Source organism: Sorex araneus, chromosome 2, assembly GCF_027595985.1.
Source record: "Sorex araneus isolate mSorAra2 chromosome 2, mSorAra2.pri, whole genome shotgun sequence".
NCBI classification, from domain to species: Eukaryota; Metazoa; Chordata; class Mammalia; order Eulipotyphla; family Soricidae; genus Sorex; species Sorex araneus.
In genome coordinates this window covers 358,261,927-358,274,507 of record NC_073303.1, presented here as the reverse complement: position 1 = coordinate 358,274,507, position 12,581 = coordinate 358,261,927, and the positions used below count along the sequence as shown (strand labels likewise).

At 48.4% G+C, this 12,581-nt stretch overlaps 2 protein-coding genes and 4 non-coding genes across 10 annotated transcripts; all 6 read left to right on the top strand.

Moving 5' to 3' along the window:
• Positions 1-1,706: 1,706 nt before the first annotated feature.
• RPL17 (ribosomal protein L17) lies at positions 1,707-4,779 on the top strand. The gene is made up of 6 exons (XM_004616127.2): positions 1,707-1,864; positions 1,974-2,014; positions 2,393-2,527; positions 2,773-2,871; positions 3,975-4,166; positions 4,698-4,779. The coding sequence occupies exons 1-6, from the start codon at positions 1,825-1,827 to the stop codon at positions 4,743-4,745; spliced, it is 555 nt and encodes a 184-aa protein (XP_004616184.1). The 5' UTR covers positions 1,707-1,824; the 3' UTR covers positions 4,746-4,779.
• On the top strand, positions 2,058-2,121 carry LOC129402968 (small nucleolar RNA SNORD58). The gene has a single exon (XR_008628977.1). It is a non-coding gene; the product is annotated as a small nucleolar RNA SNORD58 (small nucleolar RNA).
• LOC129402966 (small nucleolar RNA SNORD58) lies at positions 2,629-2,693 on the top strand. The gene has a single exon (XR_008628975.1). It is a non-coding gene; the product is annotated as a small nucleolar RNA SNORD58 (small nucleolar RNA).
• LOC129402967 (small nucleolar RNA SNORD58) lies at positions 4,217-4,281 on the top strand. The gene has a single exon (XR_008628976.1). It is a non-coding gene; the product is annotated as a small nucleolar RNA SNORD58 (small nucleolar RNA).
• A 670-nt stretch (positions 4,780-5,449) lies between the features above and the next one.
• Positions 5,450-9,728, top strand: C2H18orf32 (chromosome 2 C18orf32 homolog). Of its 5 annotated transcripts, none has more exons than XM_055128242.1 (3): positions 5,450-5,512; positions 7,448-7,631; positions 8,233-9,728. In XM_055128242.1, exons 2-3 carry the CDS (start codon positions 7,473-7,475, stop codon positions 8,296-8,298), a joined length of 225 nt encoding a protein of 74 aa, XP_054984217.1. In that variant the 5' UTR covers positions 5,450-5,512; positions 7,448-7,472; the 3' UTR covers positions 8,299-9,728. The 5 variants fall into 5 exon arrangements, with proteins under 5 accessions (XP_054984217.1, XP_004616214.1, XP_054984216.1 ...); XM_004616157.2 differs by having other exon boundaries at positions 5,480-5,798; positions 7,453-7,631; XM_055128241.1 differs by having other exon boundaries at positions 5,481-5,671.
• LOC129402759 (U6 spliceosomal RNA) lies at positions 8,006-8,112 on the top strand. The gene has a single exon (XR_008628804.1). It is a non-coding gene; the product is annotated as a U6 spliceosomal RNA (small nuclear RNA).
• Positions 9,729-12,581: the final 2,853 nt, after the last annotated feature.

The following is a 12,581-nucleotide window of genomic DNA, read 5'->3' as shown; positions in this document are numbered from 1 at the left end:
CTAGGTCTCTGGCCACTCTAAAATTTAGTTTTTGTAGGATTTTTGTTTGCTTGTTGTTTGTTTTCGTGAACACACCTGGCAACTCCCAGGTCCCCCAGGGGTGCTGGAGATCAGTAGGGCTCTAAGAGGTAAAGCATAAGCAGCCAACCAAGAGGGTCCCTGAGACCTGGGAATAAGCACTGAACACTGCTGGGTTTGCCCCAAGTGTGCGTGTGTGTGTGTGCACACACACACACACACACACACACACACACACCCCACCACCACCACCACCACCACCACCACCACCAACAACAACAACAACAACAACAACAACAACTAAAGAAAATAAAGAAAAAATTAAAAACCCAAAGCTTAGGGAAGAGAAGGATAGAGAAGAAAAAAAAAATTAATGGGGGAGGAAAGAAAAGGAAGCAATAGGACAGGAGCCAGAGGTCTTGCTGCATGGGTGATGCGGGAGATGGTGTAGCAATATACCCGAAGCACAGACTCAGCAGCAGACCCAAGCTGCCACCCCTAAAACTCTGTAATGCAGCCGGGCAAGGTGGAAGGTGGCAGGAACGGGAGGGTGGGGGGTGGATTGTGGGAATGCTGGAGGAAGGAAGCTGACACCGTGGTGGGATTTGTGTCGAAATAACGGATGCCTAAACTTCAACTACTATTAGTAACTTTGTAAATCATGGTTCTTTGACTGAATACAAACATTATTTTTAAAAAAGAAAAAAATAAATTAAAAAGATACGCTTCAGCGCTTTGAGCCATCGTCTTGGCCTATCAGACCTATGGATTTATTTCTGGTTTGGTGGCCCCCCCGGTGGTACCCTGGCAGTTCTTCCTGGCTTTGCACTCAGGAGTGATCCCTGGCAGTGACGGGACCCTTTGTGCCAGGGGTTCCAGCAGGAATCAGTGGGAGACGAGGTTAGCCCCTTGACTCCTGGACGCTCCCTCCAGCCCTGACAAGCCTATTTGATGCATAATCAGAACTCAAAAGTGTCGTCTTTGGACATCAAAGAGAAATATATATTTTTTCCAAATGTTTTAAAATATTTTTTTCAAAGAAATGTATATGTACAAGCATGCTTGTGAGTACATACTTTTATTTGCATGGAAAATTCTGAAATAGCAGGTAAGCAGGTAAGCACAGTTTATTTCTAAATGGCAGACCTTGTTTAACGATTCATTTTTGTTATTTTCTAAAAGAAAACATCAATTCTCCTATAGTCAGTAAAGCAACACTTTTTTTTTTTTACAGACTTACAAACTTCGTAATTGTGATTCAGTCATACAATGTTCGCGTACCCATCCCTCCACCGGTGCCCGTACTCCACCACCAATATTCCCCGCCACCCCCAAAGAGAATTTCGAGACACTCCCTAACCGGAAACCCCGTCCTCCAGCTCTTCTGCGAAACGCCCGACAATCCCTTACCAGGATTCCTCCGCCCCCTTCTCAAATCTCGCGGCTTCTCCCGCCAGCCTCGCGAGAGTCCCAGGTCTCAAGAATTCTCCCAGGAGCCTCCGCTCTTCCTCTTCCGTGAGTGGCCGTCGGTGAGTGTTGTCGGGGTCTGCCCGGCCGTGTCCAATCCGCCGGGTATCGCCGCCATCCCGGCCCCCCGCGCGCTGTGCCGGGGTCTGCTGTGAGGAGGCCGCGGATGGCGTCTGCTTCCGCGCAGCGGGCCGCGTCCGGGCGGCCCTGTCCGCCGTGCGGGCGGCGCGCGGCCCGGCGGGGCCCCGAGCGGGAAGGGGCGGCCGCCGCGATGCGCGCTCGGGGCCCCGCGGGCCGCGCCGCTGACGGCCGCGCGCGTCTCTTGCAGGAGGTCCCGAGATGGTGCGCTACTCGCTGGACCCCGAGAACCCGACGAAATGTAAGGGGCCGCGCCCTGGAGGGAGGTTAGGGGGGGCTAGGCCGGCGGGCGCAGGCTTCGGGGCCCGTTCCCCTTCCCTTCCCCACGTGCCTTTGCTCTCTCGCCGCAGCATGCAAGTCCCGGGGCTCGAACCTTCGCGTGCACTTCAAGGTAAGCCCCTCCGGTTGTCCCCCGGCCCGTCTCGGAAAGGGCGCTGCGGTGATGCACGCTTAGGACACCTTTGGATTGCCCGTGAAAACACATCGAGTCTGAGCAGCCGCCCGGGGACCCTGCGCCTGGTGGGGGTGTCGCGGCGGGTGGGGGGGGGTGATGCATGAACTTCGTATAAGCCCGATGTCGTTTAAGTCTGAGGCTTAAGTGGAAACTGCAGTTCGGCCCGGTTCTGGCCCGCTCTCCCCCGCACACCTCGAAGAACAGGCGTGGCAGTTTTAGACTGCTGCCACATGTTGGTTATTTGGAAATCTGGGGGGTTGGCTCTTTTATTTTCAGGTTTGTAATTATTGAAGGAGATAATCTCTTACTTTCCAGAACACTCGGGAAACGGCTCAGGCCATCAAGGGCATGCACATCAGAAAGGCCACTAAGTATTTGAAGGATGTCACTCTGCAGAAGCAGTGTGTGCCCTTCCGGCGTTACAACGGTGGCGTTGGGAGGTGTGCCCAGGTGAGGATTCTCGGTTGCGGCTGGGAAAGACCGATTAATAAAAGCGGCTGGTGGAGGGGGCGGGAATGGCTCATCTTTACCGCCAACCCACCTCTCGCTGGTTGCTGTGATGACCATCTTAGGACACCTTTGGATTGACCGTGAAAAAAAAAATGTTCTGAGCAACCTTGGATGTCGGGTGAAATGGCTTCAATTTGGTTCTAAGGTTGGGGAAAGTGACTGATGATTTCTCTGTTTTCTTTCAGGCCAAGCAGTGGGGCTGGACGCAGGGTCGTTGGCCCAAAAAGAGTGCTGAATTCTTACTGCACATGCTTAAGAATGCAGAGAGTAATGCTGAACTCAAGGTACTGGCACATCAACATTGTTCTATACATGTAACTAGGTTAGTGGTCTGGTTAATTTCTGGTTTGGACTTTAGATTTTTGTTTCCCAAAGTGGGTGATGGCCATGCATAGCTACAATGGGCGGGGGTCAGCAGGTTGGGGGTGGTTTCTTTCTGCGTGGTTGCTTCTCTGAAAGAGGCTTACAGTTGCCAACAAATCAAACCATTGTCTTCAAAGATGTAGCTATTCTCGTGTTCCTTTATTTACCAGGGACTTGTACACTTTCTTGTGCAGTAATCCCTTTGTAAACCATCCACAATGGTTTGTGGATGATTGTTTGGGGAAGGGGGGCCCATCTGGCAGAGGCTTCTGGCTCTGCACTCAGAGATCAATCCTCTTTGGGCTTGGGGGGGCCATAATGTGCTGGGCATTGAACTCCATTTGACCAGGTGAAAAGCATCTCGCCTGTTGTGCAGTCATCTGCCCCCAAATGGTTTTCTTGGGGTCAAACCTGGTAATTCCCAAGCCCAGTTTTCCTGGGCCAAGGTCACATGTAAGATAGGTTACCAGAATGATTGCCTTAGCATGATGTGAAAATGGCTTGTTCTCTACAAAACCAAGATTGCTGGATTTTATTTCAAAGTGATAAAACTGATAAATCATAAATATAAAGGATTTTGGGGGGTTTGGGGTTTTTGTTTTTAACTGTTATCTTTGGTTTTCTTATTTGAGAATCTGGACATAGCGTTGGAATAGGAATAGGCTTAGGTCAGTTTGACCTCTCTGTCTGCCTGGCTCTGCACTCAGGAATTATTCCTGGCAGTGTTCGGGGGACCACACGGGACGCAGAGAATCAAACTTGGGTCTGCTGCATGCAAGACAGATACATGAACCGCTGTGCTATTGCTCCCCGTCCGACTTTGAAACTCTTTAACTCACCATTATCCTTGGAGCTGCCATTTAAGAACCATTGCTTTTAGCACTGATCCTTGGGGTCTGTGTTTTCGTGTTTAGAGTGAATATTATTTGAAGTCTAAAGGTTTGACTTCCAAAGATGATTGCTGTCTGATTCTGTAATACGTGGTTTTAAGGTTGTTTTCTTTCTTCTCTGCTCCCCCTCTCAGGGTTTAGATGTAGATTCTCTGGTCATTGAGCATATCCAGGTGAACAAAGCACCCAAGATGCGCCGCAGGACTTACAGGGCTCATGGGCGAATTAACCCCTACATGAGCTCTCCTTGCCACATTGAGATGATTCTTACTGAAAAAGAACAGATTGTTCCTAAACCTGAAGAGGAAGTTGCACAGAAGAAAAAGGTATTTGTCACTGGGTTTCATTTGCTTGTGATCTTAGAAAGCATTGTTGGTTGCTGTGATGACTAACTTAGGACACCTTTGGAATAACCGTGAAAGGAAAACTGTTCTGAGCAACCTCTGACCATTTTAACTTTTGTGGATCTAATTGTCTCTTCGCTAATAATTAAGTAGATGAAAACTGATTTCTTCTGGTGGCCCTACTTAAATCTATAGCCATTTAAGAGGCCGCATATTCATATCAATAGGCTTCTTCCCATCTCTAAAACCTACCTCATTTTCAGGAAATGTTTGCAGATATTTATGCTCCATCTGAACAGTGATTCTAGACCCCTCCCTATACTTGAATTTTTTTTCTGTTTTGAATGTGATACTCTTCACTGCACATCCAAGCACAGTGTTCTCTTGATAGTGCTTCATGGTGTATACAAGTTTCAACACCACAGTAATTTATTTTCCAGTTTTTGTGCTGAAATTTAGTCCTTAGGGAGGGGGTTTCTCCAAAAGACTTGACTTTACTTTTTCTTTTCCCAGATATCACAGAAGAAACTGAAGAAGCAAAAACTTATGGCCCGGGAATAAGCTCAGCATAAAATAAAAATCTTAAGTAAACCGATTTGAGTGTGGTTGTATTTTTACTAATAATACTACAAAATGAATCAAGTGAGTTTCCTTATACTTGGGATGGAAACAATTGATGCAGCTTACCTATTAACAGTTGGATTAAAAGTATTTTGCATCCCACATGTCCTTCACACACTGCCAGGAGAAAGCCCTGGGTGTGGAGTCGGGAGTGACCCCCTGAGCATCACTGGGTATGGCCCAAATCTTTAAAAAGACTTAAGTAGTTGACCCAAAAAGCAATGCGCACCTTTGGAAGTCTTGGGGGCTTACGTCTCCGTTTGTTTATGTCCTAGAGAGAATTGCACCTTTTGGTTGTGGTGCTTGGTGACAAGGCAGCCCCCTGGAGACCTTGCTAATTGGAGTGGTGTTTGGGTGAAGGTTTGAGTGCTTAAGGGCCGGGCCTGGTTTTACCAGCCCCCAAGATGCTCGGCGTGGGCTGAAGGAGGGTTTCCCCAACCTACGGGCAGTCGCAAGTGTCACGGCAACGGGTCTAGGGGTCATCTGCGCGGGTGGTGGCCAGGAGCCGTGCTTCTCCCGAGAGCACTGAGGTCCCGCTGGCCAGGCCAGGGCTGCGGCCCCGGAAGTCCCGCCCCGCCCGGATGTCGCCTTGGCGTCCCGCGTGTCTTCCGGCTGACGCAGCGCGCCTTTGTCGGCCCATTGGCTCGGCTGACGCAAGCCCCGCCCTCCGGAAGTGCGCCGTTTCCGCTGGGGCTCGGTGGTCGCGGGTGAGCGGGTCGGGTAGGGTGGGCAGGGTGGGCTGCTCTGCAGGCGCTGGCCCCTGACGCGTCCCGCCGCGCCCTTCCGGCCCTTTATCCTCCGCCGAGGCGTCGCCGGGCCCGTCGCACCTGCCCGCGCTGCCCTCCACCCGGCCGCTCTCCTGCCCGGTAAAGCGACGCGCGCCGGGCCCCCGCCCTCCCGCTGCTCCCTGGAGAGGCTCCTCGCCGTTGCTTTCGGTCCATTTTCCTCCTTTTGTCATAAGGCTCGAAAATTGGTTTGCGGAGAGAAAATACGGTATATGTCTGTGTATCTGTTTATATATTACATATATGTGTGTGTATATATATGTATTTCTAAGTCCACGGGGGCCTTGCTGAGCTCAAGGCTCCACTTAGAGTAAAAGAGCTATCCGAGAATCAATGTGAACAAAGAGAAAACTGCAGCTTCATTTTGCTGTCGTTGTGGGAATAAAAATCATAATTATGACGAATGATTAGCCCGTAGTTACAGTTAGCCTGTAACTACCAGTGCAACTTTCAGTAGTTAAAGTAAACTAGTGGTTCGTTTAAAATCGTACGGACTTAACACTCAATTGTCGAGCCTAACGAAGTTCTCTTAGCATTGCCTGTTGTTTTGAAGGACCTACTTCGTCTTGAAGATTTGTTAGAGAAGGAGCATTAGGGAGTCCTCTGGTTTTGTAAGGAGAAAACGGCGGCGCGTTGAGCTCAAAAACCAGAACTGGAAATCCTGATCTTAGCCAGCTCTGTTTACTAGTTACTCTTCTTGTGAACTTGGGACAGATCTTAACTTTTGGGTTTATGGGTGTTCTTTTTTTTTAAAATTTTGGTTTATCCCATTTTCTTACAGCTCTTAAGTAATATGTGCAAACACTCAATCTTTGTCTTGCTGTTTATCGCCTCCTCAGTGTATCCTTCTTTAGTGCGGTACTGAGAATGAAAGCTCTGTATCGTCTTCATCTTACTATGTGAAGGGGTCATGGTGCAGGCTGGGCACGTAGCGTGCCCGGGAACACCATCTAGAAATGGTGACAGTGGGTCCTGAATGCTGTCAGTTTCCAGCCAGCGGGCTTGATACGCTGTGATGCCTCCAGACCCAAACCAGACACTTCTAGCTGAGACTCTCGGGCTGGAGAGAGTCCGGTGCAAAGGTCTGGGGCCTGTCCTTTCATCCCCAGGCTGCTGAGGTGGGCCCCGCGCATGGGTCTGAGCAGCCCCTAAACAAAATCAGATTCTGAATTTCTGTGGCCCAATGCTACAGTTCCTTGAAGGCAGAAAGATAGCAGTTCCTTGCCTCGTTTTTTCTGTGTTGGGGCCACATCCTGTGATGCCTGGGTTCCCTGGGTCCCTGAGAGTTCATTCCACAGCACAACATGGGTAAAAGTCATCGTTCCACAGTTCTTTCATGTTTTGTGCCTCCTTTGCTTTATCTGTACAGGAAAATGGCAAAGGTCCCCTGCCTCACTGAGGGCATTCTTGTTTGCCAGGACTCGAACCCAAGACCCTTAGGTATGCTAGGCAAGCCCTCTCCATCACTGGAGCGTCACGGAGTGCTACGATGATAAAATGAATTCATGTACCCAAAGGGTACATCCCCCCCTCCCTCTCTCCCTCTTTTCCTCCCCCTCCCTCCTTCTGGGTGTGATGGTTTGCAGTAGAGGTGCTGAGAGGCTATCATGTATCCCTTTGCCTACTTTCAGCATGCAGTTCTTTACCAGAGTGGTGGTTTCCAGCCATCACTCTTGGCTTCTCTCTCCTAACTGCCCTTCCCGCCTCCACCACTTGTAGCAAACTCCCATCTGTGTCTTCCTGGAAGGGGCAGCATTTCCAGCTTGAAGTCTTGCCTTCAGTGCCCTTGGTGTGGAGGTCGGTTCTTTGGGTCACGCATCCCTGGTGAACTGACTCATGTTCTTTGCCCTCCTGCAGAGCAGCAGTGAAGGAGCCTGACACAATGGTGTGCATTCCCTGCATCGTCATTCCAGTGCTGCTCTGGGTCTACAAAAAGTTCCTGGAGCCGTACATCTACCCTCTGGTGTCCCCTGTGATTAGTCGGATATGGACTCGGAAAGAAGTACCGCAAATCAATGACAAAGGCAAAGGGGACTATAAGGTAAAAGCATCCAGGGCCGCAAGCAAGAGTTGGGGGGTGGGGGGGGTGCGGGTGGAGTCGAGGCAGCATCTTTGGCTTTTGGAAAAACAGGTTCTTAGTACCAGAGATTCCCAGTAATGGTACTTTAAAGCTCTCCCTTTGAAAAATAGGGGTTTGGGTTTTTGTTTTTAAAATAGCTGGGGGCTGGGAGAGATTGTACAGTGGGTAGGGCGTTTGCCTTGCATGCGGCTGACCCAGATTTGATTCCCAGCACATATGGCTCCCTGAGTGCTGAGGTGAGCCACTTACAAGGCAAGTGCTTTTCCTCCCGTACTAGAAGTAAATTTTTGTCATTTTGAAGTGTGTTGTTCATTTGCTTTTAAAGACTTATTTCCGTGCTCGCTTCGGCAGCACATATACTAAAATTGGAACGATACAGAGAAGATTAGCATGGCCCCTGCGCAAGGATGACACGCAAATTCGTGAAGCGTTCCATATTTTTTTAAAAAAATTTAAAAAAAAAGACTTATTTCAGAGGAAAAATATTTAAAAAAAATTTTTTTTAAAGACTTATTTCATAATTAGTATTATTAGAATTTCCTAAAATTTGTTTTCATTTTAGGGTGCAGCTATAAACGAATTACCAGCAAAGGGATCAACAGAAATCTGTGATAAAAAGAAATATTAAAGGAGTTTCTCCAGCGTGCATCATTGTTTTAAAAATGGACCTGATTATCTGAAGCACCTTTTTTGTAATTGTCTCTGATCTTTTTCCTCTGAGACCAGAATTTGCGGTAGAGTAACTATGCACCTAATACGTAGTATTTATATTTAAGATGTACTAAATTATATTTAATGACCTCATTCCAAGGTTTTTTTTTTTTTTTCATTAAATTAGCTTTCATTTCTATCTCTACAGAATTCTTTTTTCTTTAATGCTATTGCTTGCCAGCTAGTGCTTCCATCAGTCTAGTTAGTGATGAACTAGTGTTTCCAGAATCATTAGGGCTTCCAGTGATGGCCGTCCCCTTACGGGGAGCACTCTAAACCATCGTTACGGCCCATGTCAGAGGTAATAATCTGCGCTTCTTGAGTGGAAGCCTGGAGACTGCATCCTCCACCTCTTAGCCGGTTAAGGTTGGGATGGACTCTCTAGTGGACCTGTAATCATGAAAGGCGCCATCTACTTTTTGCTTCCTCGTATTCACAACTTTGCATAGGTTCAAGAACAGGTGCAAGGCCTTAGTTACCCTCTTAAGTTTAAGGGCCTTAAAATAAGGATAGTTTTCCTCTCCGTGTTCTGCCTTCAAATTATTCTCTACTTCAAGAAAGGCTTTAACCTCTGTAGCAACTCCCGGAAGCATGACTCCATGAGAAAGCTCTTCGTTGATGAACGCCTTCATCGTCATGTACGGTGTCATTTCAGCATAGGTAGCGACTAACTTGATTTGTCCAGTGAACACCTTTGCAGTTGGTCCAGTGGAAGAATGGTTTTCAAGCTCCAGTAGTCCTCTTACAATAAATGAATCCAGTCCTGAAGGTGTTAACCAAGCTGCAGCTTCTCTAAAATCAAATGATGGGCTGATTTCTACAGTTGGTGGCTGAAGACCTCGTTTTACGCTTATATGCATGACGTTGAACCTCTTAGTGATCTGGGTTACCCGATTTTGCTGTGGCTTTGGGATTAAATGATAAAGTAAGGCTGTGGTTGATTTAAGTGTCACATTAATCTCCCCTAGCCTTGCAGCGAGGCCATCCGGTGCGCATCCAACTTCTTTCCCTTCGTTATTGGGCACTCCTCCGTGATGCAAGTATAGAGGACCCATAGGGAGAGCCACTGAGAGGGTATAAAGCAGGAAAGGAGGCTAACACAAAGCTAATGGTGACAGCCACACTCTATGCAAGCGTATACCTGATCATCCTCTCTGTGTGGCGAACTGCCAAAGCTGCTGCAGCTAAAACATTCTCCCGTGTAGACAGGGCGATTCTCTTTGTAACAATGTCCCTTATTTCCAAAGAGGATTCCATTGTGTCCTCTATCACTACAGTTGTAAAGATTATAAATGAATAGAAGGTTTGTGCCAGTAGACACATTATTAAACCAGAACTTGAAAACCCCTTGGGCCTCTGGCTTTCATTTTTGTGAGTTTGCTGCTTGCTCTGACTTCTCTGAGCTTTTCCGATTTGGGCAAAAACAATTTCACTGTGAAACAGTGCGTCGAGACTACTCAGTGATGAGAAATGAATGGGTGTATTTGGCGGGGGAGATGGCTTGACTCTTATGTAATTATGAACACTATGTTACTAGATAAGCAGAACAGTTTATCTGAGAGAAACCGTTACTGTTTAATGCTCTGAGATAAACTGAAAGCACCGGACAGTAGGGAAAACTTGAAAAGAGGAACTTCCTTTCCAGAAATTCCGATGGACACGGCTTAACCTCACTGAGCTCCTTCTCTCCCTACAGATGTGGACTGTTCCGTCCGGCAACAGTTCTTTCTCTATGAAGGCTTAATCATGTAGAAGGAAATCATTTTCTATCCGAAAAGCACGATTACAATAGTACAGGCTGGAGCGACAGCACAGCGGGTAAGGCATTTGTCTTGCACGCTACCTACCTGGGTTCAATTCCCAGCATCCCATATGGTCCCCTGAGCACTGCCAGGAGTAATTACTGAGTGCATGAGCCAGGAGTAACCCCTGAGCATCGCCGGGTGTGACCCAAAAAGAAAAAAACAAAAAAGGCTGAATGGGACTGGAGTGATAACACAGCGGGTAGGGTGTTTGCCTTGCATGCGGTCGACTCATGTTCGATTCCCAGCATCACATCCCATAGGGTCCCCCGAGCACCGCCAGGGGTAATTCCTGAGTGCAAAGCCAGGAATAAACCCTGAGCATAGCCGGGTGTGACCCAAAAAGAAAAATAATATGATGGTGGGTACTTGTGATACAACAGTATTTTCTCCCTTGTGGTCTTCAAGGGCTGTTTCCTGGGAGCCAGCCCGTGTGGGTTGATCCGGGCACCGTGTGGTTTCCTGAGCCCCCGATATGTGTGCACCGAAACAAACAAACCAAAGGGTGGGGGCGGGGAAAGGATCCTATCCATCACTGTTGTATTCCGAGAGATTCTAACGTGTGGTCTTTGCAGCAGAGGTGTGTGATGAGACAGTTCTCTGTGGACCTGGGCCGCTGGCCTTATCCTGGATTTCAGAGTACGGCTCAGTGACATGCAGACCTTCATGGGGTATTGATGGTTTCCGTCAAAGGAAGAGAAGCTGGAAGGTCCCCAGCAATGTCCTGGGTCTTCCTGTGGCTCTGCTAAACAGCATGTCTGGGCCTGCCTGGAGTTTAGACATTATTTGCTATAAATGACAAGGTTTCAGCTTTCCTGCTTTTCACTTGAAGTTTATGATAGGGGCACTTCCAGCAACATTTGGCTGATACATTTAGATGGTTCTTTTAATTTTTCTTTTCTTTTTTTTTGCTTTTTGGGTCCTGGCGGTGCTTGGGGGGGACCATATGGGATGTTGGGAATCGAACCTGGGTTGGCTGCATGCAAGGCAAACGCCCTACCTACTGTGCTATCGCTCCAGCCCTAGGTGGTTATTTCTGAAATGATATTTTCCAAATAACAGATCCAGGGATTGGCGAGATAGTGCAGGTGGTTAGGTGTTTGCCTGTTTGCATCTGACCCCATTTGACCCCCCTCCCCTGAGAATCACCTCACTCCTTAGCACCAGTCCCCTCCCATAAGCAAGGTGAAAATAACACTCAGTAAAATATACAAGAGCAAATGAAAGTGAAAGTTTGTTGGGCGGGGCTGATGGTGCCCAGGTTGGAACGCACTGTGTGGGAGTCCCACAACCGAGGGCTCCATGCTGCCTGCTGTAGCCCAAAACGCTCCACAAAAAATATTCCCTGGGGCTGAAGCGATAGCATAGCGAGTAGGGTGTTTGCACACAGCCGACCAGAGTTTGAATCCCAGCATCCCATATGGTCCCCTGAGCACCGCCGGGGGAAATCCCTGAGTGCAGAGCCAGAATGACCCCTGTACATCGCCGGGTGTGACCCAAAAAGAAAAAATACATATCTATCATTCCCTCATTCCAGCTCTGTGGATGTACCTTTATTTTTCATGTAGCTTTCTAGCAACTTCCTATAATTCCTTATTAATGAGCAAGTAGTGGAAAGTACATTGCATCCTTTCTCTTAGTCTCTCAATTAGCTGTCGCTTCCGTCTTCATGGTTTCTCTCCCTATCTCCATGTAATCCCGCACGGCAGAGCCTGGCAAGCTCCCTGTGGCATACTTGATATGCCAAAAGCAGTAACAACGATGGTCCTCATTCCTCTGATCCTGAAAGAGCCCCCACTACTCCATCGGGCTACAGCACGGTCCCGTGGAGGCTCTCCACAGACAGGGTCGAATGGAGACGTTACTGCTTGGAGCAAATCGATGAACAACGGGATGACAGTGATAAAGTGATCTCTAAGTAATGTGTATGTTCAGTTTTTTGAGTTCTTGATTTCTGACGGCGCTGGTTTCCTGCCAGAGGCTGTCCTGCTGCATTTCCGCTGTGGCTCCCACACTTCATATGTTTTTGTAAATTTGGGTTGTCATGCATTGGGGTTAAGACGATGCTTGGAATGCCACATGTTTGCTTTGCCCCTCCCTATCTCTGTTCCTTTTCTCTTCCTGTTCTGCAAAGCTACTGGGCTGCATCAGCGGCTGGCGTGGGGCCTCTAGGAGCATCACCCGGCGAGCAGCAGGAGTGAGCTGCCCCGAGAAGTTCTTTGGCTTCTTGGGGCCTCTTCAGGCCAAAGCCGTTGCCCATTAAGACTCACACCAGGGGGGCTGGAGCAATAGCACAGCGGGTAGGGCGTTTGCCTTGCACGCGGCCGACCCGGGTTCGAGTCCCAGCATCCCATATGGTCCCCTGAGCACTGCCAGGAGTAACTCCTGAGTGCAAAGC